The 27670-nt window shown below is 38.4% G+C and overlaps 2 protein-coding genes across 2 annotated transcripts; both read left to right on the top strand.

Annotated features, from left to right (window-relative positions):
• The first annotated feature begins 3992 nt into the window (after positions 1 to 3992).
• On the top strand, positions 3993 to 4346 carry LOC132357583 (protein S100-A11). The gene has a single exon (XM_059911169.1). It carries the CDS (start codon positions 4035 to 4037, stop codon positions 4344 to 4346), a length of 312 nt encoding a protein of 103 aa, XP_059767152.1. The 5' UTR covers positions 3993 to 4034.
• A 4464-nt stretch (positions 4347 to 8810) lies between these two features.
• On the top strand, positions 8811 to 10546 carry SPIN3 (spindlin family member 3). Its single transcript, XM_059910562.1, has 2 exons — positions 8811 to 9017; positions 9373 to 10546. Exon 2 carries the CDS (start codon positions 9375 to 9377, stop codon positions 10149 to 10151), a length of 777 nt encoding a protein of 258 aa, XP_059766545.1. The 5' UTR covers positions 8811 to 9017; positions 9373 to 9374; the 3' UTR covers positions 10152 to 10546.
• The last annotated feature ends 17124 nt before the right edge of the window (positions 10547 to 27670 follow it).

Below are 27670 nucleotides of genomic sequence, written 5' to 3'. Positions count from 1 at the left end.
AGACAGGAACTGACAAAGGATTAATCTCCAAAATTTACAAGCAGCTCACGCAGCTCAATAAAAAAAAAAAAACAACCCTCTCCAAAAATGGGCAGAAGACCTAAATAGACATTTCTCGAAAGAAGATATACAGATTGCCAACAAACACATGAAAGAATGCTCAACATCATTAATCATTAGAGAAATGCAAATCAAAACTACAATCAGATCTCATTTCACACCGGTCAGAATGGCCATCATCAAAAAATCTAGAAACAATAAATGCTGGAGAGGGTGTGGAGTAACGGGAACCCTCTTGCACTGTTGGTGGGAATGTAAATTGATACAGCCACTATGGAGAACAGTACGGAGTTTCCTTTAAAAACTAAAAATAGAACTAGCATACGACCCAGCAATCCCACTACTGGGCATATAACCTGAGAAAGCCATAATTCAAAAAGAGTCAGGTACCAAAATGTTCATTGCAGCTCTATTTACAATAGCCAGGACATGGAAGCAACCTAAGTGTCCATCATCGGATGAATGGATAAAGAAGATGTGGCACATATATACAGTGGAATATTACTCAGCCATAAAAAGAATCGAAATAGAATTATTTGTCATGAGATGGATGTAGTTAGAGTCTACCATACAGAGTGAAGTAAGTCAGGAAGAGAAAAACAAATACAGTACGCTAACACATATATATGGAATCTAAGGAAAAAAAAATGTCATGTAGGACCTAGTGGTAAGACAGGAATAAATACATAGACCTACTAGAGAATGGACTTGAGGATATGGAGAGGGGAAAGAGTAAACTGGGACAAAGTTAGAGAGTGGCATGGACATATATACACTACCAAACGTAAAATAGATAGCTAGTGGGAAGCAACCTCATAGCACATGGAGATCAGTTCGGTGGTTTTTGATCGCCTAGAGGGGTGGGATAGGGAGGGTGAGAGGGAGGGAGATGCAAGAGGGAAGAGATATGGGAACATATGTATATGTATAACTGATTCAGTTTGTTATAAAGCAGAAACTAACAAACCATTGTAAAGCAATTATACTCCAATAAAGATGTTTTTAAAAATGTTAAAAAATAATAATAAAAAAATAAAAGTAGTTATATGTAGGTAGTATGGTTATGGCCCATTTGATTTAAAATATTGCATATTTTTACATTAATTCGCATGATGAACAGATTCCTATGTAAATAAAATTATAAATAGGTATAAAAAAATCAGAGAGGAAATAAACAATATAGATATCAAAAAACAATAGAAAAATCAGTGAAACGAAGAGTTTTTTTTTAATTGGAGTATAGCTGATTTACAATATTGTTTAATGGTGTAAAGCAAAATGATTCTGTTATGTATATATATTCTTTTGAGAGTCTTTTCCCTTAAAGGTTGTTACAAAACATGAAATAGTTACCTGTGCTGTAGAGTACGTCCTTGTTGGTTATATATTTTATATATAGTAGTGTGTAATCACAAACTCCTAATTTATCCCTCCCCCCTTTCCCTTTGGTAACCATAAGTTTGTTTTGTATGTCTCTGTGTCTATTTCTGCTTTATATGTTTGTATCAATTTTTTTAGATTCCACATATAAGTGATATGATTATGATATTTGTCTTTCTCTGTCTGGCTTACTTCACTTAAGTATGGTAATCTCTAGGCCCATCCATGTTACTGAAAATGGCATTATTTCAATTTTTTTGTGGCTGAGTAACATCCATAGTATATTTATATATACCACACCTTCTTTATCCATTCATCTGTTGATGGACATTTATGTTGTTTCCATGCCTTGGCTATTGTAAATAGTGTTGCAATGAATATTGGGATGCCTGTATTTTTTTAGTTATTAGCCAAGCTCTTTAGGAAAAAAAAGAGAGAGCCTAAATAAACAGAATAGAAATAAAAGAGGAGAAGTAAGAACTGATATCACAGAGATATAAAAAATCATAGGAGAATAGTACAGTTATGTACCAACAGACAGGACCATCTAGAAGAAATGGATAAATGCCTAGAAAGATACAACCTTCTAAGACTGAATCAGGAAGAAATAGATAATCTAAAGAGACAAATAACTAGTAGTGAAATTGAATTTGTAATTTTTAAAAACTCCCAACAAACAAAACCCAGGACCAGTCCATTTCACAGGGAAGGTCTAGCAAATATATACAGAAAACCTAATATGTATCCTTCTCAAAATATTCCAAAAAGTTGAAGAGGATTGAACACTCCCAACTTCATTCTATGAGGCCAACATTACCCTCATACCAAAACCGGAAAGAAAGGTACTACAAAAAAAGAAACTTACAGTGCAATATCTCTGATGGATATAGATGCAAAACTCCTTGACGAAATATTAGCAAACCGAATTCAACAATATAGAAAACGGGTCATACACCATGATCAAGTGGGATTTAGTCCAGGAATGTAAAGATGGTTCAATAGCCACAAATCAATCAGTGAGAAACAACACATTAAAAAAAGAAGGACAAAAATAACATGATCAACTCAATCAATGCAAAAAAGGCATTTGACAAAATTGAACATCTATTCATCATAAAAATGCTCATGAAGTTTGGTGTACAGGGAACATTCCTCAACATAATAAAGACCATTTATGACTAACCCACAGCTAACATCATACTCAAGAGTGAAGAGATGGAAGACTTTCCTATAAAATCAGCAATAAGAGAAGGATGCCCTCTCTCACCATTTACATTTAACATTACAGTGGAAGGCCTAGCCACAGCAATCAAAGAAGTAAAAGGAAGAAAAGCATCCAAATTGTAAGGGAAAAAGTAAAACTCACTATTTGCACATCACATGATACTATATATGGAAAAAGTCTCCACATACAAACAGAACTAATAAATGAATTCCCTAAAGTGGAAAGATACAGGATTAATATACATATATCTGTTGCTTTTCTATACACTAATAATGAACTATCACAAAGAGAAAGAAAGCAAGAAAAAAGTCCCTTTTAAAATAACATTGATAAACTTAGGATTAAGCACACCCAAGAGGGTGAAAGACTTATACTGTGAAAACTTTAAAACATTGATGAAGGAAATTGAAGCTGACACAAAGAAATGGAGAGATATCCCTTAGTCATGGATATGAGGAAATGATATTGTTAAGATATCCGTAATACATAGGGTAATCTGCAGACTTAATGCAATCCCTTTCAAAATACTTATGTCACTTTTTAGAGAAGTAGAACAAATAATCCTAAAATTTATATGGAATCACAATAGACCCTGAATTATCAAAGCAATCTTGAGAAAAAAGAACAAAGCTAGAAATATTCACCCTTGCTGACTTCAGACTATACTACAAAGCTACAATAATCAAAATAACATGAGATCACTGGTAAAGACATGATGGCAGAGTAGAAGGACATGGGCTCAACCCTTCTTAAAGAAACACCACAATCACAACTAACTACTGAACTACCACCTACAGAAAAATGCTAGACCCTACCAAAAAAGATACCCTACATCCAAAATCTCAAATGAACAACCCAACCTTACACCTAAAGCAACTAGAGAAAGAACAACAACAAAAAAAACCCCACAAAGTTAGTAGAAGGAAAGAAATCATAAAGATCACAGCAGAAATAAACAAAATAGAGATGAAGAAAACAATAGCAAAGATCAATGAAACTAAAAGATGGTTCTTTGAAAAGATAAATAAAACTGACAAAGCTTTAGTCAGATTCATCAAGAAAAAAAGGGAGAGGGCTCAAATCAATAAAATTAGAAATGAAAAAGGAGAACTTACAAGGGACACCACAAAAATACAAAGGATTGTAAGAGACTGCTACAAGCAAATATAGGCCAATAAAATGGACAACCTAGATAAACAGACAAATTCTTAGAAAGGTACAATCTCCCAAGACTAAACCAGGAAAAAAATAAAAAATAAAAACAGACCAATCACAAGCACTAAAATTGAAACTGGGATTTCAAGCTTCCAAAAGAGTGATTGCCTCGCCGCTCCTCACTCGCAGCCCCGTGCTTCGCTCCTCTCCGAACATGGCAAAAATATCCAGCCCTACAGAGACTGAACGGTGCATCGAGTCTCTGATTGCTGTTTTCCAAAAGCATGCTGGAAGGGACGGTAACAACAGCAAACTCTCCAAGGCTGAGTTCCTTATCTTCATGAATACAGAGCTGGGTGCCTTCACAAAGAACCAGAAGGACCCTGGTGTCCTTGACCGCATGATGAAGAAGCTGGACCTCGACTCTGATGGACAGCTAGATTTCCAAGAATTTCTTAATCCTATTGGCGGCCTGGCCCTAGCTTGCCATGACTCCTTTATTAAGTCTACCTCTTCCCAGAAGTAAATCAGAGGAGCCTTTGGGCCTGGCCTCCAGCCCCACTCCCTTTCCTTCAGCTTCCCAATTATCATCTACCCCTCACAGCCCACACATACCCTGAGCCCAGTGCACCCACCACCCCATGCAGGCCACTCCTGCTGGTAGTAATAAAACAATATTGTTTTCTAAAGCACACACTGGAGAGTCAGTAAATTTGTGCAAGGGAGGGAGATGACTGGGAGGAATATAAATTAGATTGATGGAAACAGTTACCAGAAGTTGCAAAGTAAATAGTAAAAATGCATCGTGGGTGTATACATAATCATGACTAATGATACCAACATAATCATCTAAATTACTCAGACTGATGGAGAGACGTCACTTATTGTTCACTCATTAAACGTCTATACACCCCTACTATAGGCACTGTCATAGGCTTTGAAAATACAGTCAGCAAGACAGACAAGGTCCTGCCTTCACTGATGTTACCTTCTAGTGGGGGGGGGGACAATAAATGAATAAACAAACAAATAAAGGACTATGAGTGCAATAAATACATAAATAAATAAATAAATAAATAAAAATTTTAAAAAAATTAAAACTTCCAAAAAACAAAAGCCCAGGACCTGATGGCTTCACAGGTGAATTCTATCAAACATTGAGAGATGAGTTAACAACTATCCTTCTGAAACTAGTCCAAACATATTGCAGAGGAAGGAACACATCTTATTCTATGAGGCCACAATTACCCTGATACCAAAACCAGAAAAAGATACCACAAAAAAAGAAAATTACATGCCAATATAACAGGTGACCATACATGCAGGATCTTCAACAGAATACTAGCAAATCGAATCTATCATTACAATCAAAGGATCATACACCATGATCAAGTGGGATTTATCCCACTGATACAAGGATTTTTCAATATCTGCAACTCAATCCGTGTGATACACCGCATCAACAAATTGAAGAATAAAAACCATATGATCATCTCAATAGATGCAGAAAAAAGCTTTTGACAGATTTCAACAACCCATTTATGATAACAACTCTCCAGAAAGTGGGCATAGAGGGAACATAACTCAACAGAATAAAGGTCATATATGACAAGCCAACAGCTAGCATCATACTCAATAGTGAAAAGCTGGAAGCATTTCCTCTAAGATCAGGAAAAAGACAAGGATGTCCACTCTCGCCAGTTTTATTCAACATAGTTTTGGAAACCCTAGCCACAGGAATCAGAGAAGAAAAAGGAATAAAGGCAATCCAAATTGGAAAAGAAGTAAAGCTCTCACTGTTTGCAGATGACATGATACTATACATAGAAAATCCTAAAGATGCTACCAGAAAAATACTAGAGCTCATCAATGAATTTGGTAAAGTTGCAGGATACAAAATTAATATACAGAAACCTATGCATTTCTATACACTAACAACAAAAGATCAGAAAGAGAAATTAAAGAAACCCTCCCGTTTACCACTGGATCAAAAAGAATAAAATACCTAGAAATAAACCTACCTAAGGAGGCAAAAGACCTGTTCTCCAAAAACTATAAGATACTGATGAAAGAAATTGAAGACGACACAAAGAGATGGAAAGATATACCATGTTCTTGGATTGGAAGAATCAATATTGTCAAAATGACAATACTACCCAAGGCAATCTACAGATTCAATGCAAATCCTATCAAATTATCAATGGCAGTTTTCACAGAAAACAGAAATCTTAAAATTTGTATGGAGATACAAGACACCCCAAATAGCCAAAGCAATCTTAAGAAAGAAAAATGGAGCTGGAGGAATCAGACTATTCTACAAAGCTACATTAATCAAGACAATATGGTACTGGCACAAAAACAGAAATATAGATCAATGGAACAGAATAGAAAGCCCAGAGATAAAGGCACACACCTATGGTCACACCTATGGTCACCTTATCTTTGACAAAGGAGGCAAGTATATGCAATGCAGAAAAGACAGTCTCTTCAATAAGTGGTGCTGGAAAAACTTTACAGCTACATGTAAAAAAAGTGAAATTAAAACATTATTTAACACCATACACAAAACTAACTCAAATGGATTAAAGACCTAAATGTAAGGCCAGATGTTATAAAACTCTTAGAGGAAAATATAGGCAGAACACTCTTTGACATAAACCACAGCAATATCTTTTTTGATCCATCTCCTAGAGTAATGGAAATAAAAACAAAATAAACAAATGGGACCTAATTAACCTTAAAAGCTTTTGCACAGCAAAGAAAACCATAAACAAAATGAAAAGACAATCCACAGAATGGGAGAAAATATTTGAAAATGATGCGACCCACAAGAGATTAATCTCCAAAATTTACAAACAGCTCATGCAGCTTAATATCCAAAAACCAAATACCCCAATCAAAAAATGGGCAGAAGACCTAAATGGGCATTTCTCCAAAGAAGACATACAGATGGCCAAGAGGCACATGAAAAGATGCTCTACGTCGCTAATTATTAGACAAATGCAAATTAAAACTACAATGATATATCACCTTACACCAATCAGAATGGCCATCATGAAAAAGTCTACAAATGATAACTGTTGGAGAGGGTGTGGAGAAAAGGGAACCCTTCTGCACCATTGGTTGGAATGTAAATTGGTACAGCCTCTATGGAGAACAGTAGGAGTTTCCTTAAGAAACTAAAAATAGAGCTAACATATGATCCAGCAATCCTATTCCTGGGCATATATACAGAGAAAAACATGGTTCGAAAAGACACATGCACCCCAATATTCATTGCAGCACTGTTTCCAATAGTCAAGACATGGAAGCAACCTAATGTCCACTGACAGATGAATGAGTAAAGAAGATGTGGTACATATATACAATAGAATATTACTCAGCCATTAAAAAAATGAAATAATGCCATTTGCAGCAACATGCATGGACCTAGAGATTATCACACTAAGTAAAGTAAACCAGACAAAGATAGCATATGATATCACTTATATGTGGAATCTAAAATAATTATGCAAATGAACTTATTTGCAAAACAGAAATAGACCCACAGACATGGAAAACGAACTTATGGTTACCAAGGGGGAGGGGGAAGGGATAAATTAGGAGTCTGGGATTAAAATATATGCAATACTGTATATAAAACAGATAAACAACAAGGACCTACTGTATAGCACAGGGAACTATACTCAATGTCTCATGGTAACCTGTAATGGAGGAAAATGTGAAAAAAGAGTATACATATTTATTCATGTGTGTGTGTGACTGGGTCACCTTGCTGTGAACTTGAAACTAGCACAGTATTGTGAATTAACTGTATTTCAATAAAAAATTGTTAAAAATAAAAATTAAAAGTAACCACATCTAACCATAAAAAAAGATGTGGAAATTAAAACCGCAATGAGATACTACTTCACACCCACTACGATGGCTGTAATGAAAACAAAACTGAATCTCTTCTAAAATAAGTCTTTCTCCATAGATTTATGATCTCGCAGTGTTGAAATACTAAATTCTTATAATTGTAATAATTGTTTTGATTATAAGTTTACATCTAAATTATTCTGTTCAAAAGAACAGATTAATCATTCGTATGCAAGCATCATTTTATAAGTATTTTTTTTTTAAACTAAACATGTGAAGGTGGGAGGGAATGGGTAAACTGTGAAAATATCCTTATGCTGATTTTAGTGAAGCCACTACAAAACATGTTTCAGACAATATCTAATAACCTGATTAAACACTTATTCTATATGGAAAAGGGCATGCCATGAAAATGCATATGCAAAATTATCCCAGCTTTGTAAGAGCGTATTAATAAGGCAATGGAAAGTGTTAATATTTGGCTATGAGCCCTGCAGAATGGGAGGTGGGTTTATAGTTGATTATTTTCTTCTTCATGTCAATTTGCTAAACTTTACACCGTGCACACATTGCTCATACAATTCCTCTGCAATCAGTGAAAAAGAAAAAAAAAATTATCCTCAACAAGTCCGGGAGTACAAGTCAGTAAAAATTACCGAGAGATTGGGTCAAGATGGCAGACTGAGCACTAGTGCATTTCTCTCCTACCTCAAATTCCCTTAAATGACAGAAAAAGGCAGGTTTCTGTATATAAAGAATAACTCCAGAATGACAGGGGGAAAGGAAAGGGCAAATTCCTGGAGGATGAAAAGCAGATGGGTCAGGGGTACTGAGGTAAGGATAAGGGTGGGGGTGGGGAGACTGGGGGCCCAGAACTGAAGAGGGGGCGCAAGGCGGTTGGGGAGGGGATTTGTTGGCCAGGCGGCTCCAGATTTTGGGAAAGGGGCGGGGCAAGGAACCAAAGAGCGTCTCCCAGGCCCAGGGCAGGGGCGGACAAGAGAGTTGGCGGGCGAGGTGCGGGGGGTGCTTTTCTGGGCAGGAAGGGGAGGCCTCTCTCCTGGCCGGAAGCTGTGCTCTACGGAAAAGAGGGAGGAGACTGCGGCGACTGCAGCGGCTGGTGGGAACCTGATGTGGCAGAGGGGCCGCTGCTGCCAACAGGGAGCGGAGGGCCCGCGAGCCGAGTGCTGGAGACACTGCCGCCATCCTGTTTGCCTGTCCTGCAGCCCACTTGACACGCTCCTCTCCTAAGGATCCTCCCTCCCAGCTCTAGCAAGCACCTGGCTCGTCGTCTGCTGGTCCTCCTTTGACACAGGCTCACCGCGGAGGCAGCAGCGAGGTGCCCGATTTGGGCACGCGAGGCCCGCTATCCCCGGCCTGGGGGAGTCTGTGCCCCCTGGCCTGGACAGTGTTGGACGCAGGGCGGGAGGAATAGGAGGGTGCACCCTATTTCTTTGACTGCAACCGCAACTCCTTCGCGCTAGCATAGCCTGAACTAGCTGGGGAGAAAGGTTACTGCAGGCACGCAGCCAGAATGCCTTGATTTCCAGCCTTTCTGCATAGCTTTCGGGAAAAACTTAGGCGTGGGTGCATAGAATGCACTAATTAGGAGAAAAAGTTCACCGTGTCATGCATTGAATTTATTTTTTCTTGATTTCATTTCTTGGTCCTCCTTGCTACTGTACTCCGCGCAGGCATGAAGACCCCGCTCGGAAAAGCAGCTGCAGGGCAGCGGTCCAGGACAGGCGCAGGACATGCCAGTGTGTCTGTGACCGTGATGAAGAGAAAGACTGCACACAAGAAGCATAGGAGCAGACCCACCTCCCAGCATCGGAGGAACATCGTAGGCTGCAGAATTCGGCACGGATGGAAAGACGGAGATGAACCTCTAACACAGTGGAAGGGAACCGTTCTGGATCAGGTACCTGTAAATCCCTCTCTGTATCTTATCAAATATGATGGATTTGACTGTGTTTATGGATTGGAACTTCACAGAGATGAAAGAGTGTCATCACTTGAAATCCTTCCTAATAGAGTTGCATCATCTAGAATCAGTGATACACACTTAACAGAAATTATGATTGGCAAAGCAGTGGAACATATTTTTGAGACAGAGGAAGGTTCCAAAAATGAATGGAGGGGGATGGTCTTAGCTCAGGCACCTGTCATGAACACATGGTTTTACATTACCTATGAGAAAGATCCTGTATTATATATGTACCAGCTCTTAGATGATTATAAAGACGGTGACCTACACATCCTTCCAGATTCCAATGATTCCCCTCTCGCAGAGAGGGAGCCAGGAGAAGTCATAGACAGCCTAGTAGGCAAACAGGTGGAATATGCCAAGGAGGATGGCTCCAAGAGAACTGGCATGGTCATTCATCAGGTGGAAGCAAAACCCTCTGTGTACTTCATCAAATTTGATGATGATTTCCATATCTATGTCTATGATTTGGTAAAAACATCTTAGAGGTCATTTTGAAATTTGCCAAATATGTGAGACTGTTTGTAAAATCTGAACACACAAAAAGTCTTGATTGCTTTACAGTTTGTAAGAACCATCTTCTCCCAATTTTTCACACTTTTGCCTGGCAAAAAATTGGAACTTCCACCCTCTCAGACATTTTTTGAAGAAACCTTTTGCCTTTATCTCCAACCTTTTTACTGGTTCCTCCCCACAGAAGAATGATTGACTTATCTAATTAGTGAGAAGGGTAAAGTCTGACATCCATTGCCCCATATTTTTATCTTGGGTGGTGTTAATAGGCTAAAGGTAGCTGAACACCTCTTGCTTCATTCTTTTGGGCATTTGGACAATCTGCACTCACTGAAGTGTGAAGCTTCCTGAGATATTCAATATGGCTGTCTGGGTAAATTTCTTTGCAATTCAACCCTCCCCTTAGGGCTGGCTGGGTAAGTGTCTTTGCAATTCAACCCCTCCTCTTCAAAAGTCTAATATGGGGAGGAATGGGAAGCTTATTTTGGTCTTCTGTCTAAGTTGCATTTTAAATTCTAACTGTACTGAAAGTAAGGTTAATATTTTGTTCCCTCTCTGATTCTTGTACCTATTACTAAACTTGGTTCGGAAATCAAGAGGGTGATTATTTTACATTTTAGTACATAAGCATAGGCTGAGAAACCTTACAAAATTGTTAAGAGGGCAAGCATTTGGGAACCAAACCGCAAGTGGAGAAATCATGGTTGGTCATAAATGGCATTAGGATTTCTGTTGTCTACAATAGCTCTGGCTGGTACCTGCAGACAAGGAGTGGGTTTTTACAGACACAGGCTGTGCAGGCAGACTTTAGCACAATTGGGCTTTGCCAGCCCAATAGAGCATTAGGCCGGGCTCTAGCCCTAGTCCTCAGTCACAGGGTAAAGGCTAGGTTTGGCAAGGGTTGGCAGATCTGTCTAGGACCTCAATATAAAGGAGCAAGAATCTGGAATCAGGCTGAGATACAGATTTCTTTCCTATACCAAGAAGGACACTTTGAAAAATTTTAAATTAGGTTTTCATTTGATTCTTAGAAGACTTCTGAGTCCCAGCATATGAAGTGGGCAATGCACTTGCTAGAACTAAGAAAAGCTGAAAATAGGCTTTGCTTCCTTGTAGGAACTGGTGAGTTCATTTATTCTGGTGTCCTCACAGGACTGAGGAACACAGAGATTAGAATCAGTGCTAGATGATCAATACACTTAATGATGTTCTAAGTGCTTAATGATGTTTTAAATGCTGGCATTGGTAGATAGAAATCTAATAGATATCTGTTAGTGTTTTGTTTTTCAACTTTATCCTGTTTCTTGGCTGGACCTAAGAAACTCATGTGCAGATAAGGGTGAGCCCTACTTCAGCAGAAAAATAAGTAATGAAGTGGGCCTTGTACCTTCCATTATTGAAGGCATTAGTGAAGGTTAACCTTGGAATGTTAACTAGGAAAGAAAAGGTTGAAAAATAAGCAGGGTTTTGGAGAGAAGCACCCGGCCAAAGCCAATGCATTCTCATTGGGTTTCTGATAGAAGCTCCATTAGCAGTAACACACAGGCCATGGACTTCTGCAAATTTGAGGCTGGGACTCATGACGGTACAATCAACCACTTGGGAAATATCTTCCAAATTAGTTTAAGTTCACAGGTCATGGAGTCCAGACTACTGGCACAGACAGACTGGCATCCTGCTGAGGATGAAAGCAAGAAAGTATTCTCTTCTTCCATGTTTTCTCTGTCTGTGTTTCTTCCTTTTGATGCCACTAAGTCTCTGCTCAGATATTTGACTGATGACAGCAATGTGGGTCTGTATTACCCTATTTACTAAGTCCTGGGGACATAAATTTGCTTGAGATATCTGTTTTAGAGGCTGAGGATTAGTGTGCTTGCTAATTTTTTGGATGTGAGGCTGGCACTGTGATAATCTTATGTCCTGTTGACCCTGTGGACTCTTAATGTATGACATATATGTATGACATGCAATTGTGGGGTTAGATTAATTCAACTCCTGAAGTTCTGAAGGAACTACACCAAATCAAGAGGAAGACAGCCCAGGCTACAGCTGCTGAAGGAACCCCATATCTGTCCAGACATCTTTGTGAGATCTGTATGGCTGACATCAGAAAAACCAAGAATTTGGGGAAGGCAGAATTTTGGACTTTAATTCCTTTGGACTTTAAAATAGAAATTTAATTGGAGGTATTCATTTTTCCCTTGGAGTTTAATAGTTGGTGTGATTTTCATACAGTTCAAATTAAGGCATTTTCATTATGTTGTTGATATTGTATTATTTGTAGTATTTTAATGCTATCTTTAGGGCTTATTGTATAATCTTTGTAAGCTATGTCAGATAATGTGGCTGGACATAATTATAAATTGGGGATAAAATAGTGAGTGAATTTTCAACCTGGGGTGTAACGTAGCCTTAGAGTTAATTTAATTACTGTTTTAGTTTGACTTATTTCAGAGCCTTCTGGGGCAAAAGCAGAACTGCTCACCAGTCTTACACAAGTGGCAGCAGGACATTCCTAAGATACTGCTGGTCTTCCCCAAAGGGGACAGCCAAACCTTGTTTGTCTTGGGTGTTGGCAATCTGGACAGAAATGTCCAAAAGTATGATAGGATCTATCCTCTGCCTCTCTCCATGTTCCTGGCCAAGAAACTAAAGGACTTGTGCCTCTCAAAAATATTTGGAAGAAAATTTCTACCCGTCTCCCAAATGAGAGGAGAAATAACTTGGTGAACTTGAGAAAAGGGTTATTATGGATATGCAACTTAGGGCCCTCTTGGCTCTTGAGCTCATTTCTCACAGAAAGATATGGAAAAGACTACAGTCCTTCACTACATGGCTGGGTAAACATCTAATCTGTAGGCCTCTCTCATCCTCTGGGGTGGGGGATCCATTGTCTTTACACTTGGGGTAAAAGTTCATTTCAGGCTTAGGTCCAAAACATGTTCTCCAGTCCAGACCTGTCAGCAATAAAGCTGGTATCTATTTTTATTCTTTAAAAATTTTTAACATATAAATCATTTTTGGACAAAAACACACACCTCTGGTAAAAATCAAACAGTACAGAAGGATATACAGTATAAAGTAAGTCTCCTTCCTTTTCTCCCACCCCTGACCTCAGTCCCAATTTCCAAAGATAACCACTCTTACCAGTTACTATGTATTTTTCCGGAGATAATCCATGTATTTACAAGCATATTATATATGTGTATATCAGATTTTTATACAATTGTGGCATACTATACATGCTATTATGAATTTTGCTTTTTCATTTAACAATATATTAAAGCTGGTATTTTAATCCCTCTTTGATTCCTGTGTATATTTTTTAGTTGGTTCAGAATCTGGAAGGGAAGGAGGTATGATTAATTCAGACTTCCATACCCCAACCTAGTTTAATGAAAACTTACATGTCCCTGCAAACCAACAATTTCTGCCAGGTAAATTTTTCTGACTAGTAGAATGTGAAATGTATGTAAACATGATCGATTTTGTGGAAGGAACTCCTTGAGGCCAGTATATTTTTATTGAGGGAAGTTAAAGGGGAAATCAACTATAAATTGAAGCTGTGGAAAAAGTTAAGGTACTATAATCAGTTATTCAAAATTGAAATGAACAATCATTTTTTTATTCCAACTTACACTGACATCTACTGTCATATGCAAATTTGTTTGCCTTTTATGACAGAATGCTTTTCTGCATATAACAAGAAGCCCCTGTTAAACATGTTTAAACAGTTACCAAGCATTATTGATTCATGTAACTAAAATAATCCAGAAGTTAGATGGGCTTCAGGCACAGTTTGATTGGGGCTCAGGCTCAGTGTCTGTGATTCATTACGAGTTTCCCTCTTCAGTATGTCAGTTCCATTCTCAGGCTGCCTTTCCTCATGGTAGCAAAATTAGACCAGCAGTTCCAGGCCACAGCAGTTCCAGTCTAGAGAAAGTTAAATAACCTATGTCCTGTGCTGCATTCTGAACTGGCTTAGGTCACATAACTAGAGCACTGAAGTCCCATGGATGAAATGCACTGATTGGCTTAGCCAGGGCATGTGTTCCATCCCTAAACCCTAAAATATATCTCCCTAGAACCAAATGGATTCCTAGTGAAATCAAGGGCATGAGGAGTGAATGCCATGAACCAATCACAAATGTCTAGTATAGCTTCTTCCTTTGGGTAGTGAGCATCCATGAACACCTTTCTTCCCACATATCCACTTTCAGAAATGTTCACACCTACATGTAGTAAATTTATGTCTTCAAAGGGGAAAAACCTAAAGTCTTATCCAGTTACTACATTTAACATTAGGATCTCTAGTTGATATGCAGACATCTTCAGATCCATCATCCTAGCAGTCTTGTCACCTGTAGTTAAATTACAAACTAACCTACACTCCAACATACCCCATATACAATTGTGAAGAAATAACCAGAGAAGTATAATAAAAACTACCATTTGAAAGAAAGGAGGAAACAGGAAGCAATACACGGTAGTTTCTGGTTCAAAGCATATTTCATAATCTGTTAGACAAGGTCTCTGCCCTGGTAGTAGAATGAGTCCTCTGGTCAGCCAGCCTCTTTTTTGTTCTCTAAGAGGGTCTCCCTTGGAGACATATCTTGGGTGGATGCACTTTCTTGGGGATGAACAGCTTTAACTGTCTGCTTCATCTTATGCCATTTCTTGTGTCTAGGAGTTGTTCTGGGTTTAAATAATGAGTTTTTGCCATTGCTGGCCAGGATTGGAGTCCCTTTAATATAGTAGTTCTCAAACTTTAGCACATGTTAGAATCACCTGAAGAGATTGTTAAACTACAGATTGCTGGGGCCCACCAACAGAAATTCTGATTCAGTAAGTCTAGTGTGGGGTCCAAGGATTTATGTATTCTAACAAGTTCACACAGGAGACTGATACTTCTGGTCCTGGGATCCCATATTAAGAATCACTGACTTGTAGGTGTCAAACGAGTGAGGCCAGAATCGTTATTTCCTTAAATTACCTGATAATAAATTTACATAAGCTGCTTGCTAAAATATAAGTTCCTGAACCTCACCTTAGTTTTAATAAATCAAAATCTCTTGGCAGGGGAGTAGGGGGACCTGGAAAACCTCGACCAGACATTCCAAGTGATTCTTATCATCATCATCAATACTGATTGGGAAACACTGGTCTAGGAAATTAGGCTTTTCTTGACCCCAATCTTATTTCCTGGTAAGTCTATCTCCTTGCCCTTGCTCTCACAAAGCTTAGTTTGAGGTAAGGTATTTGGCTTTTCTGATCCTACAAGCTTCCAAATTCTCAGATCTCTTTCAACTAGGATTTCAGACAACCAATAACTAAGCTAAGAAAGCTCCATTTTCTTTCCTCGCTGTTTTCAGATAGGCCAGTTTCCACTATGGATATAGTACGCTTGAACTTTGCCTAAGAAGCCTAGATCTGAGTGATCCAAAAGAGTATAGAGTAGGAGAAACAATGAGATCAATAGAATGGGCATAATTCCAGGCTCCACTAGCTCTGTGATTCGGCTCTAGTGACTTAATCTTTTTAAGCCTACTATTGCAGGTAATAATCCTTACCTTACTCGGTTCTATTGAGAACTAAATGAGAAGCTATATCCTTAGCATATAATAGTGCAGTGCAGGTACTTAATAAAAATGAATTCCATCTAGTTTCCAAGAGGCTACAGCCCACATTCTTTTAGTAAACATTTATATTTAACAATGTCCAGTGACATTTAACTAGTGAATATAGTCCAGAAATTCTATTACTGAAATGTGACTTTAAATAATTCTTTAGATGTGTATAGCTCCTTCCTTTCCTACTAAGAACTTTCCCATAGAGCTGATAAATCTTCATAGCATTCCTTGATGGTTAGGAAGGCAGGGAGTTATTCTATTTTGTAGATTCAATCACTCATTTATTCAAATGCTTTTTGTTGGATTTGGCTAATAGTGAAGAAGGAGATAGATAAGGTCCATACTTTTAGGGAACTTAGATTCTCATAGTGGGAGAAAGACAACAAAGATGTAGACAGATAACCTATATAATTTCTGGGAGTGATAAGTTGTATGACGATAATAAAGCAAAACAATGGGATAGAAAGTAACTGAAATAAGGGAGTTATTTCAGCTAGGGCTTGTCAGAAAAAGGCCTGAGTGGATATTTGAACAGATAACTGAATGATGAGAAGCTAGCCCATGCAACAGTTTGAAGGAGGAGTGATCTAGAGAGAGAAACAAGTTGAAAGGCTAGGATAGCTGAAATCATTTGTTCATGGTTATTAATGCAGTCATGTGTTTAATACTGAGACCTATGGCTCATGATTTTTCTCTACTGTTCTATACAGCTGACTAACTATGTTACTGTTGTTTTCTGGTATTTTTGTCTCTCTGTGGAGGTCAAAGAACATTACAGACAGCATGTCTGTGTATTATTTCAATTGTTACCCTGATCCTGGAGATGAAGTAAAGGGGCAAAAAAGTCAATGAATAAATGGAAACGGGGCGGATTTCTTCCCCAACCCCAAATTTATGATGCAGATCCACAGCACAGAGTTAAAGTTGAAGCCCATACATAATGTAGTGAATGTGTACATCTATTTTTGTGGTTACAGTTTCAAATACACACTACATTTCAGCCACTTAGTTTATATCATTCATCTTTGGAGGGTGGTGGAATGGCAAAAAACATTTATTGAACACCTAGTATGTGCCAGGCATATCTTAATCTTCACAGCATACTGGGAACTAAGTGTTACTATTTCCATTTGACAGATTAGGAAATCAAGCTTAGAGAGAAAAAAGATACAAGGGTCATAGATGTAAACTAGATAGCTAGTGGGAAGCAGCTGCATAGCACAGGGAGATCAGGTCGCTGCTTTGTGACCACCTAGAGGGTTGGGATAGGGAGGGTGAGAGGGAGGCACGAGAGGGAGGTGTTATGGGGATATATGTATACATATAGCTGATTCACTTTGTTATACAGCAAAAACTAACACAATATTGTAAAGCAATTATACTACAATAAAGATGTTAAAATAAATAAATAAATAAATAAATAATAAGTAAGTAAATAAATAAATACAGATGCAAGGGTCACACAGCTAGTAACAATACTGGACATGAACCTAGGTCTCCTGATTCCAAGTGCTGTTCTATCAATAATTATTATTTTTGCTAACATTTGCCTAAAGAAATGGGAAAAAAGCAAGAGCACCAAGGGAGAAATCAAAGTTATTTACAACTGTGGTCTTCCTATTCTTTCATCTCTATCACCTTCTCTCAACACATACTTTGTTCCTACTCTTAAATCTACTTCATTCATTAAACAAAATTATTTAGTATCTATTTTTTTCCAGGCACTGTAACTAGGAAGTTGGAATATTTCAGTAAATAAAACAGTCAATGATCTCTGTTCTCATGGAGCTTACATGCAAACAAGAGGAAGCTGGCAATAAACAATAAAAATAATAAGTAAATAAATTATATGGGATGTCAGAAAGTGGCATTGTGAACAATTTGTTCTGTTTGAACAAAAAGAAAATTAGAAAAGGGTAAGAGGTGAGAGGAGTGGTGGGATGCAATTTTAAATAGGGAGATTAGGATAGATTTCATGGGGAAGGTGATACTTGAGCAAAGTAATGATGTGAAGGAGTTAGCCAAGCATGTAGCTAGAGAGAGTATTCATGGTAAAAGGAACTGTTAGAGGAAAGGCCCTAAGGTAGGTGTGTTATTGGCGTGTTCAGAGACCAAGGAGGCTACTTTGTCTATAGCTACAAAAGTGAGGGTGAGCGACATAGGTGAAGTCAGAGAGGTAATAAGGGACTAAATCATATAAGGCCCTGTAATGCATTGTAGGAACTCTGTATGAAGTGAGGAGCCTGTCACAGGTTGAGTTCCCCAGGAAGCAGATGTAAAACAAAGTTAATACTTCAGAAAATTTATTAAGCAATGCCTTTGGGATCAATATCTATGGAGGAAATGAGGAAGAAGCAGAAGCAACAAGGGAGAAGTCAAGCTCTGATACTCAATGACAGTGTCAGCCACAAACACATACGCTGATCAATCACTGAATATAGGCTACCCTGGGAAAGGACATGACCTTGGACAAGGCTGCTCTCTGCAGCTAATGCAATCCTTAAACAGGGATCACAGCTGAAGCTGGGGTAATAACTGTGTCAATGCAAAGGAACCTGGGTGTTGCATGTTCATGTCCACAGAGCCATTGCAGATTTTGAGCAGATAGTTGACCTGACATGCATTTTTAAAGTATCTCTCTGATTTTTTGAGCGCAGACTATAGAGGGAAAAGTGTGGAAACAGCGAAACTAGTTAGGGTATTGTGGGAACCCAGATGTGAGCTGACAATATCTGAAAGGTAATGGAGGTGGTAAGAATTTGAATCTTGGATATATTTTGAAGGAAAAGCCCCAGGATTTTCTCACCAATTGGAAGTGGAATGTGAGAGAAATAGAGGAGTCATGGATGGCTCCAATATTCTTGGACTAAGCAACTGGAAGAATGGAGTAGCCATCAACAGAGATGAAGAAGGCTATGGTTTGGATGGCTGTAGAGGGAAGATTAGAAATTCAGTTTTGGAAAAATTGAGTTTGAGGTGTTTTTAGGACATCTAAATGGAGATGTTGAGCAGTTATTGAATATATGTCTGCAGTTCAGAGGAGAGGTCTCACTGAGCTGAATACATAAATTTGGGAGGTTCTGGGTATAAATGGTATTTAAAGACATGGGAGTATACAAGATCATCGTAGGGAATGAGTGTACATAGAGAAGAGCATATGATCATGGGCAGAGCCCTGGGCTACAAAGAGGTTTGGGAGATGAGGAGACACAAGTTAAAGGGACTACGAGGTAGGAGTTAAATGAAAAGTGTGGTATCATGGAAGTCCTTCCTTCTTAGCCACCTACCTACACACTAAATCTCTTTCTGACAAATTATTCACATTCCATCTCAAATGTCATCTCCAAGATGATTTTTTTTTTTTTTTTGCTTCTCAGCTCCTTTGAATAAAACTGCACACCACCATGACATTCTTTTCATTGTATCAAAGTAATGTGTCTACCAGTTTGAGCATCCTCAACTCCTTCCTTTCTAAGATACCTCCAAAGCTAGAAAGGTTTTGAGGGACAATGTGGTTTCCTGACACCCACACCAATGTTATGAATGAGACCAGCAGACTAACAGCAAACAACTAGAAGGAGAAAGGTTTATTTTTAAAATCTCTTTTTATCCTACAGTACAGCAGAAAACAAATGGAGTAGATGGGGTAAGTGTCACAGAAGAGAGTGCTTTAGTCAAAGGGAGATAAAGGAGGTAGGCAGCCAAAGCCTAGCTCAAAGCTCAGTTAACTAAGCACAAAGAAGGAAGTTAGGGCCACTGAAAGAGAGCCCTTGTTCATCTGAGACTATATTATGCTACATACACACAGCCAAACCCAGACGCTATAATTCAGCGATTTGGGTGTTTCTACCAGTATTTAGTATGGGACACAGAACATTTCTGATGGACATGGGCTCAGCAGGGTTCTCAGTAGTCACGCCCCTCACTGGCATAGTAATGCCCTTGCAGAGCCCTCACCCATCCCACCCACCCAGGTCTACTCAAGCTACTGATTTCCATGGATATTTGTTGATTCTCTTGGATATATTCCTTGGCTATAAGATCTCCCTTGCTTAAACACTGAAGAAGACAAATCATTGTGCACACACTGTCAGACTCAATCATTCATATAATAATTCATATTATTCTTGGCCCACTCCTTTCTAAAACCTCATATACTTGGGATTGCATCAGTTCCCCTGAGTGAGATTGTGACTACTTCTGATGAGATTTCATTCTACATATGAAGAGAAGGAGGAATTGAAGGATTGCAGGATAGCTGAAGGAAGAATTGAGAGCCTCACAATCTTCCAATCCTCATATCTCTTTTCTCTTGCCCTCCTTCTTCTCTTTATTCACTAAAATGTGAATGTGCTGCACACATGAGTACCATCAGCTGTGGGGTGGGAAAAGAACAGGTATCCCAAGGTTGACTATTTTGAAAATTATCACCCTGGACAAGGAAAGGCAGGTATTGGAATGAATTTTACTGGATCAGTATTTCATCTGAAATTGATAATGCCTCAATGTAAATGGCTTCACAGAATGAAAGAAATGCAATTTATAATTTTCATGACAAATGGGGCCACTGAATTGCATGACAATATTACATAATTCACCTGGAATGAAGAATTTCAGCTTTGCATCCAAGTCCCTTCATGACCTGACTCCTTTATCCCTTTCCAACTTGACTATTTACTACTCCTGCATTATTGAATACTATTTCCTGCTCCTTATGCTGCAGACCATTTCCCTCAACGTTCCAAGTTGTTTCAAGTCTCTTGACTTGACTTGCTGTTCCTCCTGCCTGGAATGCACCTCCTCTGCTGGGTGAAAATATGCTCAATTATTCAGGACTTACTTAAACACCTAAAGTCTTTCCTTAATGCCCCAGCATAGTACGTTACTCCCTCCTTTATACTCAAATAACCTCCATCCTTCTGTTACAGTATTTACCACAACCTCTTGTCACCCCAGAATGATATCTTCTCTGTGAGCTTTTCAGGAGCAATAACTCTGTGGTCTGATTCCTCTTCATATCGTAGATATTGACCAGCACAGCCAAAGTTCCTTCTGGAACATCAGGACATGTTTTTGGACTAACTGGTTAGCTAAGGGAGGTGGTACTGGCTCTGAGTATTTTCCTCTGAAAACAAGAAGAAAGAAAATTGCCCTGATGGTCTACAGAAGCACTGGAGAGGGAGAGAGCTGAGGGGACAATAATGATCTTATGACCATTGTTTCAGATGATACTGCCGGCACCTCTGTGAAACCAGAAGTTTGCCTCCCTTTTTCTACGAGAATAAAATTAGAAGGGAAGTGGCAAGGCTCCTAGATCCCATAGCCAGTCAGCTGTGGAGTTGGAACTCAGACTCTGGGCTCTTGACGTCCCCCTAAACCTCTTGCTCCAGTCTCCCTAAAGGTTTATCAGTTTTGCTTATCTTTTTGAAAAACCAGCTTAGTTTCTTTGATCTTTTACCTTGTTTTTCTGGTCTCTATTTCATTTATATCTTCCCTGATCTTCATTAATTTCCTTCCTTCTGCTAACTTTGGTCATAGCTTGTTCTTCTTTTCCTAGTTCCTTATTATTTAAAGTTGTTTATTCGAGATTTATTTCCTTAATATATGAATTTATCACTATAAACCTTCCTCTAAAACCTGCTTTTTCAGCATTTCTTACAACTGGTGTTTTGTGTTTTCATTTTATTTGTATCAAGATTCTTTTAAAATTTAACTGTTGATTTTCTCATTGACCCATTGGTTGCTCAACGAGTTGCTTAATTTCCACATATTCGTATATTTTCCAGCTTTTCTCTTGTGTTGATTTCTAGTTTCACATCACTGTGGTCAGAAAAGATAGTTGGTATGACTTCATCTTATTAAATTTGCTAAGACTTGTTTTGTATCCAATCAAATAGCCTATCCTGGAAAATGTTCCATGTGCACTAGAGAATGTGTATTCTTGGATAGAATGTTCTATAAATGTCTTTCAGGTCCATTTGGTCTAATGTATGATTCAAGTAAATTGTTTCCTTGTTGGTTTTCAATCTGGATCATCTAGCCATTGATGAAAGTAGGGTATTGAAGTCCCTTACTATTATTATGTTGATGTCTATTTCTCCCTTCACATTAAATTAGTATCTGCTTAATATATTCAAGTGCTCTAAAGCTGTGTGTATATATATTGATGATTTTTATATCTTCTTAATAAATGAACCCTTTTTCATTATATAATAACATGCTTTGTCTCTTGTTACCATTTTTGGCTTAAACACTATTTTGTCTGATATAAGTATAGCTATTTCTGCTTTCTTTTGGTTTCCACTTACATGGTAATAACTTTTTTTTAACATTTTTATTGGACTATAATTGCATAACAATGTTGTGTTAGTTTCTGCTGTATAACAAAGTGAATCAGCTATATGTATACATATATCCCCATATACCTTCTCTCTTGCGCCTCCCTCCCACCCTCCCTATCCCACCCCTCAAAGTGGTCACAAAGCACCGGCTGATCTCCCTGTGCTTTGCAGCTGATTCCCACTAGCTTTCTATTTTACATTTGGTAGTGTAGATATGTCAATTCTACTCTTTCACTTCGTCCCAGCTTTCCCTTCTCCCTCCCTGTGTCCTCCAGTCATTTTCTACCTCTGCGTCTTTATTCCTATCCTGCACCAAGCTTCATCAAAACCATTTTTTTAAAGATTCCGTATGATTTTGTTAGCGTACAATATTTGTTTCTTCTTTTTTTTTTAACATCTTTATTGGAGGATAATTGTTTTACAATGTTGTGTTAGTTTCTGCTGTATAAGAAAGTGAATCAGCTATATATATACATATATCCCCATATACCCTCTCTCTTGCGCCTCCCTCCCACCCGCCCTATCCCACCTCTCTAGGTGGTCACAAAGCACCGAGCTGATTTCCCTGTGCTATGCGGCTGCTTCTAACTAGCTATCTATTTTACATTTGGCAGTATATATGAGTACATGCCACTCTCACACTTCGTCCCAGCTTACACTTCCCCTTTCCGGTGTCCTCAAGTCCATTCTCCACGTCAAAATATTTATTCCTGTCCTGCCCCTAGGTTATTCAGAATCATTTTTTTTTTTAGATTCCATATATATGTGTTAGCATACGGTATTTGTTTTTCCCTTTCTGACTTACTTCACTCTGTATGACAGACTCTAAGTCCAGCCACCTCACTACAAATAACTCAATTTCATTTATTTTTATGGTGGAGCAATATTCCATTGTATATATGTTCCACATCTTCTTTATCCATTGATCTGTCAGTGGGCACTTACGTTGCTTTGATGTCTTGGCTATTGGAAATAGAGCTGCAATGAACATTGTGGTACATGACTCTTTTTGAATTATGGGTTTTTCGGGGAATATGCCCACTAGTGGGATTACTGGGTCGTACGGTAGTTTTATTTTTAGCTTTTTAAGGAACCTCCATACTGTTCTCTATAGTGGCTGTATCAATTTACATTCCCACCAACAGTGCAAGAGGGATCCATTTTCTCCACACCCTCTCGAGCATTTATTGTTTGTAGGCTTTTTGATGATGGCCATTCTGCCTGCTGTGAGGTGATACCTAATTGGAGTTTTGATTTGCATTTCTCTAATTAGTGATGTGGAGCACCCTTACATGTATTTGTTGGCAATCTGTATATCTTCTTTACAGAAATGTCTATTTAGGTCTTCTGCCCATTATTAGATTGGGTTGTTTGGGTTTTTTTGATATTGAGCTGCATGAGCTACTTGTATATTTTGGAGATTAATCCTTTATCAGTTGCTTTGTTTGCAAATATATTCTCCCATTCTGAGAGTTGTCTTTTCCTCTTGCTTATGGTTTCTTTTCCTGTGCAAAAGCTTTTAAGTTTCATTAGGTCCCATTTGGTAATTTTTGTTTTTATTTCCATTTCTATAGGAGGTGGATCAAAAAAGATCTTGCTGTGATTTATGTCATAGAGTGTTCTTCCTATGTTTTCCTCTAAAAGTTTGATAGGGTCTGGACTTACATTAACTCTTTAAACAATTTTGAGTTTACTTTTCTGTATCGTGTTAGGAAGTGTTCTACTTTCATTCTTTCACATGTAGCTGTCCAGTTTTCCCACCACCATTTATTGAAGAGGCTGTCTTTTCTGCATTGTATATTCTTGGCTCCTTTATCAAAGATAAGATGACCAGGAGCTTCTGTGTTAGTGAACATGTGAAGACTTGGGGAGAGTCATGCGCTTGGAGAGAGAGGGCATGGAAGCTCGGAGGCCCTTTCCCATACCCTGCCCTATGCACCTCTTCCATCTGGCTGTTATCTAATAAATACCCAGAAGTGGAACTGCTGGATAATAAGCTGTGTGGATGAAAGGCTCTTGGTGCTCCAGCCAGGCATCAGGGCTGTGCCTCTGAGGTGGGAGAGCCAACTTCAGGACACTGGTCCACAAGAGACCTACCACCTCCACGTAATACCAAACTGCAAAAATCTCTCAGAGATCTCCATCTCAACATCAAGACCCAGCTTCACTCAACGACCAGCAAGCTACAGTGCTGGACACCCTATGCCAAACAACTAGCAAGACAGGAACACAGCCCCATCCATTAGCAGGGAGGATGCCTAAAATCATAAGGCCACAGACACCCCAAAACACACCACCAGACGTGGACGTGCCCACCAGAAAGACAAAATTCAACCTCATCCACCAGAACACAGGCAATAGTCCCCTCCACCAGGAAGCCTACACAACCCACTGAACCAAACTTAGCCACTGGGGACAGATACCAAAAACAACGGGAACTACGAACCTGCAGCCTGTGAAAAGGAGACCCCAAACACAGTAAGATAAGCAAAATGAGACAACAGAAAAACACACAGCAGATGAAGGAGCAGGGTCAAAACACACCAGACCTAACAAATGAAGAGGAAATAGGTAGTCTACCTGAAAAAGAATTCAGAATAATGATAGTAAGGATGATCCAAAATCTTGGAAATAAAATAGACAAAATGCAAGAAACACTTAACAAGGACGTAGAAGAACTAAAGAGGAACCAAGCAACGATGAAAAACACAATAAATGAAATTTAAAATACTCTAGATGGGATCAATAGCAGAATAACTGAGGCAGAAGAAAGGATAAGTGACATGGAAGATAAAATGGTGGAAATAAATACTGCAAACCAGGATAAAGAAAAAAGAATGAAAAGAACTGAGGACAGTCTCAGAGACCTCTGGGACAACATTAAACGCACCAACATTCGAATTATAGGGGTCCCAGAAGAAGAAGAGAAAAAGAAAGGGACTCAGAAAATATTTGAAGAGATTATAGTTGAAAACTTCCCTAATATGGGAAAGGAAATAGTTAATCAAGTCCAGGAAGCACAGAGAGTCCCATACAGGAAAAACCCAAGGAGAAACACGCCAAGACACATATTAATCAAACTGTCAAAAATAAAATATATAGAAAACATATTAAAAGCAGCAAGGGAAAAACAACAAATAACACACAAGAGAATCCCCATAAGGTTAACATCTGATCTTTCAGCAGAAACTCTGCAAGCCAGAAGGGAGTGGCAGGATATACTTAAAGTGATGAAGGAGAAAAACCTACAACCAAGATTACTCTGCCCAGCAAGGATTTCATTCACATTTGACGGAGAAATTTAAACCTTTACAGACAAGCAAAAGCTGAGAGAGTTCAGCACTACCAAACCAGCTTTAAAACAAATGCTAAAGGAAATTCTCTAGGCAGGAAACACAAGAGAAGGAAAACACCTACAATAACAAACACAAAACATTTAAGAAAATGGGAATAGGAACATACATATCGATAATTACCTTGAATGTAAATGGATTAAATGCTCCCACCAAAAGACACAGACTGGCTGAATGGATACAAAAACAAGACCCATATATATGCTGTCTACAAGAGACCCACTTCAGACCTAGAGACACATACAGACTGAAAGTGAGGGGATGGAAAAATATATTCCATGGAAATGGAAATCAAAAGAAAGCTGGAGTAGCAATTCTCATATCAGACAAAATAGACTTTAAAATAAAGACTATTACAAGAGACACAGAAGGACACTATATAATGATCAAGGGATCGATCCAAGAGGAAGGTATAACAATTGTAAATATTTATGCACCCAACATAGGAGCACCTCAATACATAAGGCAAATCCTAACAGCCATAAAAGGGGAAATCGACAGCAACACAATCATAGTAGGGGACTTTAACACCCCACTTTCACCAATGGACAGATCATCCAAAATGAAAATAAATAAGGAAACACAAGCTTTAAATGATACATTAAACAAGATGGACTAAATTGATATTTATAGGACATTCTACCCAAAAACAACAGAATACACATTTTTCTCAAGTGCGCATGCAACATTCTCCAGGACAGATCATATCTTGGGTCACAAATCAAGCCTTGGTAAATTTAAGAAAATTGAAACCGTATCAAGTATCTTTTCCGACCACAACACTATGAGACTAGATATCAATTACAGGAAAAGATGTGTAAAAAATACAAACACATGGAGGCTACACAATACACTACTTAATAACGAAGTGATCACTGAAGAAATCAAAGGGGAAATCAAAAAATACCCAGAAACAAATGACAATGGAGATACGACGACCCAAAACCTATGGGATGCAGCAAAAGCAGTGCTAAGAGGGAAGATTATAGCAATACAAGCCTACCTCAAGAAACAGGAAACATCTCGAATGAACAACCTAACCTTGCACCTGAAGCAATTAGAGAAAGAAGAACAAAAAAACCCCAAAGCTAGCAGAAGGAAAGAAATCATAAAGATCAGGTCAGAAATAAATGAAAAAGAAATGAAGGAAACAATAGCAAAAATCAATAAAACTAAAAGCTGGTTCTTTGAGAAGATAAACAAAATTGATAAACCATTAGCCAGACTCATCAAGAGAAAAAGGGAGAAGACTCAAATCAATAGAATTAGAAATGAAAAAGAAGAAGTAACCACTGACACTGCAGAAATACAAAAGATCATGAGAGATTACTACAAGCAACTCTACGTCAATAAAATGGACAACCTGGAAGAAATGGACAGATTCTTAGAAATGCACAAACTGCTGAGACTGAACCAGGAAGAAATAGAAAATATGAACAGACCAATCACAAGCACTGAAATTGAAACTGTGATTTAAAACCTTCCAACAAACAAAAGCCCAGGACCAGATGGCTTCACAGGTGAATTCTATCAAACATTTAGAGAAGAGCTAACGCCTATCCTTCTCAAACTCTTCCAAAATATTGCAGAGGGAGGAACACTCCCAAACTCATTCTACGAGGCCACCATCACCCTGATACCAAAACCAGACAAAGATGTCACAAAGAAAGAAAACTACAGGCCAATATCACTGATGAACATAGATGCAAAAATCCTCAACAAAATACTAGCAAACAGAATCCAACAGCACATTAAAAGGATCATACACCATGATCAAGTGTGGTCTATCCCAGGAAAGCAAGAATTCTTCAATATACGTAAATCAATCAATGTGATACACCATATTAACAAATTGAAGGAGAAAAACCATATGATCATCTCAATAGATGCAGAGAAAGCTTTCGACAAAATTCAACACCCATTTATGATAAAAACCCTGCAGAAAGTAGGCATAGAGGGAACTTTCCTCAACATAATAAAGGCCATATATGACAAACCCACAGCCAACATTGTCCTCAATGGTGAAAAACTGAAACCATTTCCACTAAGATCAGGAACAAGACAAGGTTGCCCACTCTCACCACTATTATTCAACATAGTTTTGGAAGTGTTAGCCACAGAAATCAGAGAAGACAAAGAAATAAAAGGAATCCAAATCGGAAAAGAAG

The sequence above is a fragment of the Balaenoptera ricei genome, chromosome X (genome assembly GCF_028023285.1).
Source record: "Balaenoptera ricei isolate mBalRic1 chromosome X, mBalRic1.hap2, whole genome shotgun sequence".
NCBI classification, from domain to species: Eukaryota; Metazoa; Chordata; class Mammalia; order Artiodactyla; family Balaenopteridae; genus Balaenoptera; species Balaenoptera ricei.
The sequence above is the reverse complement of the archived record's forward strand: the minus strand, read 5'-3'. Positions and strand labels throughout refer to the sequence as shown.

What these genes read in the sequence shown, in the direction of transcription:
- LOC132357583 (XM_059911169.1), top strand. Translation starts at nt 4,035, where the DNA reads ATGGCAAAAATATCCAGCCCTACAGAGACTGAACGGTGCATCGAGTCT.
- SPIN3 (XM_059910562.1), top strand. Translation starts at nt 9,375, where the DNA reads ATGAAGACCCCGCTCGGAAAAGCAGCTGCAGGGCAGCGGTCCAGGACA.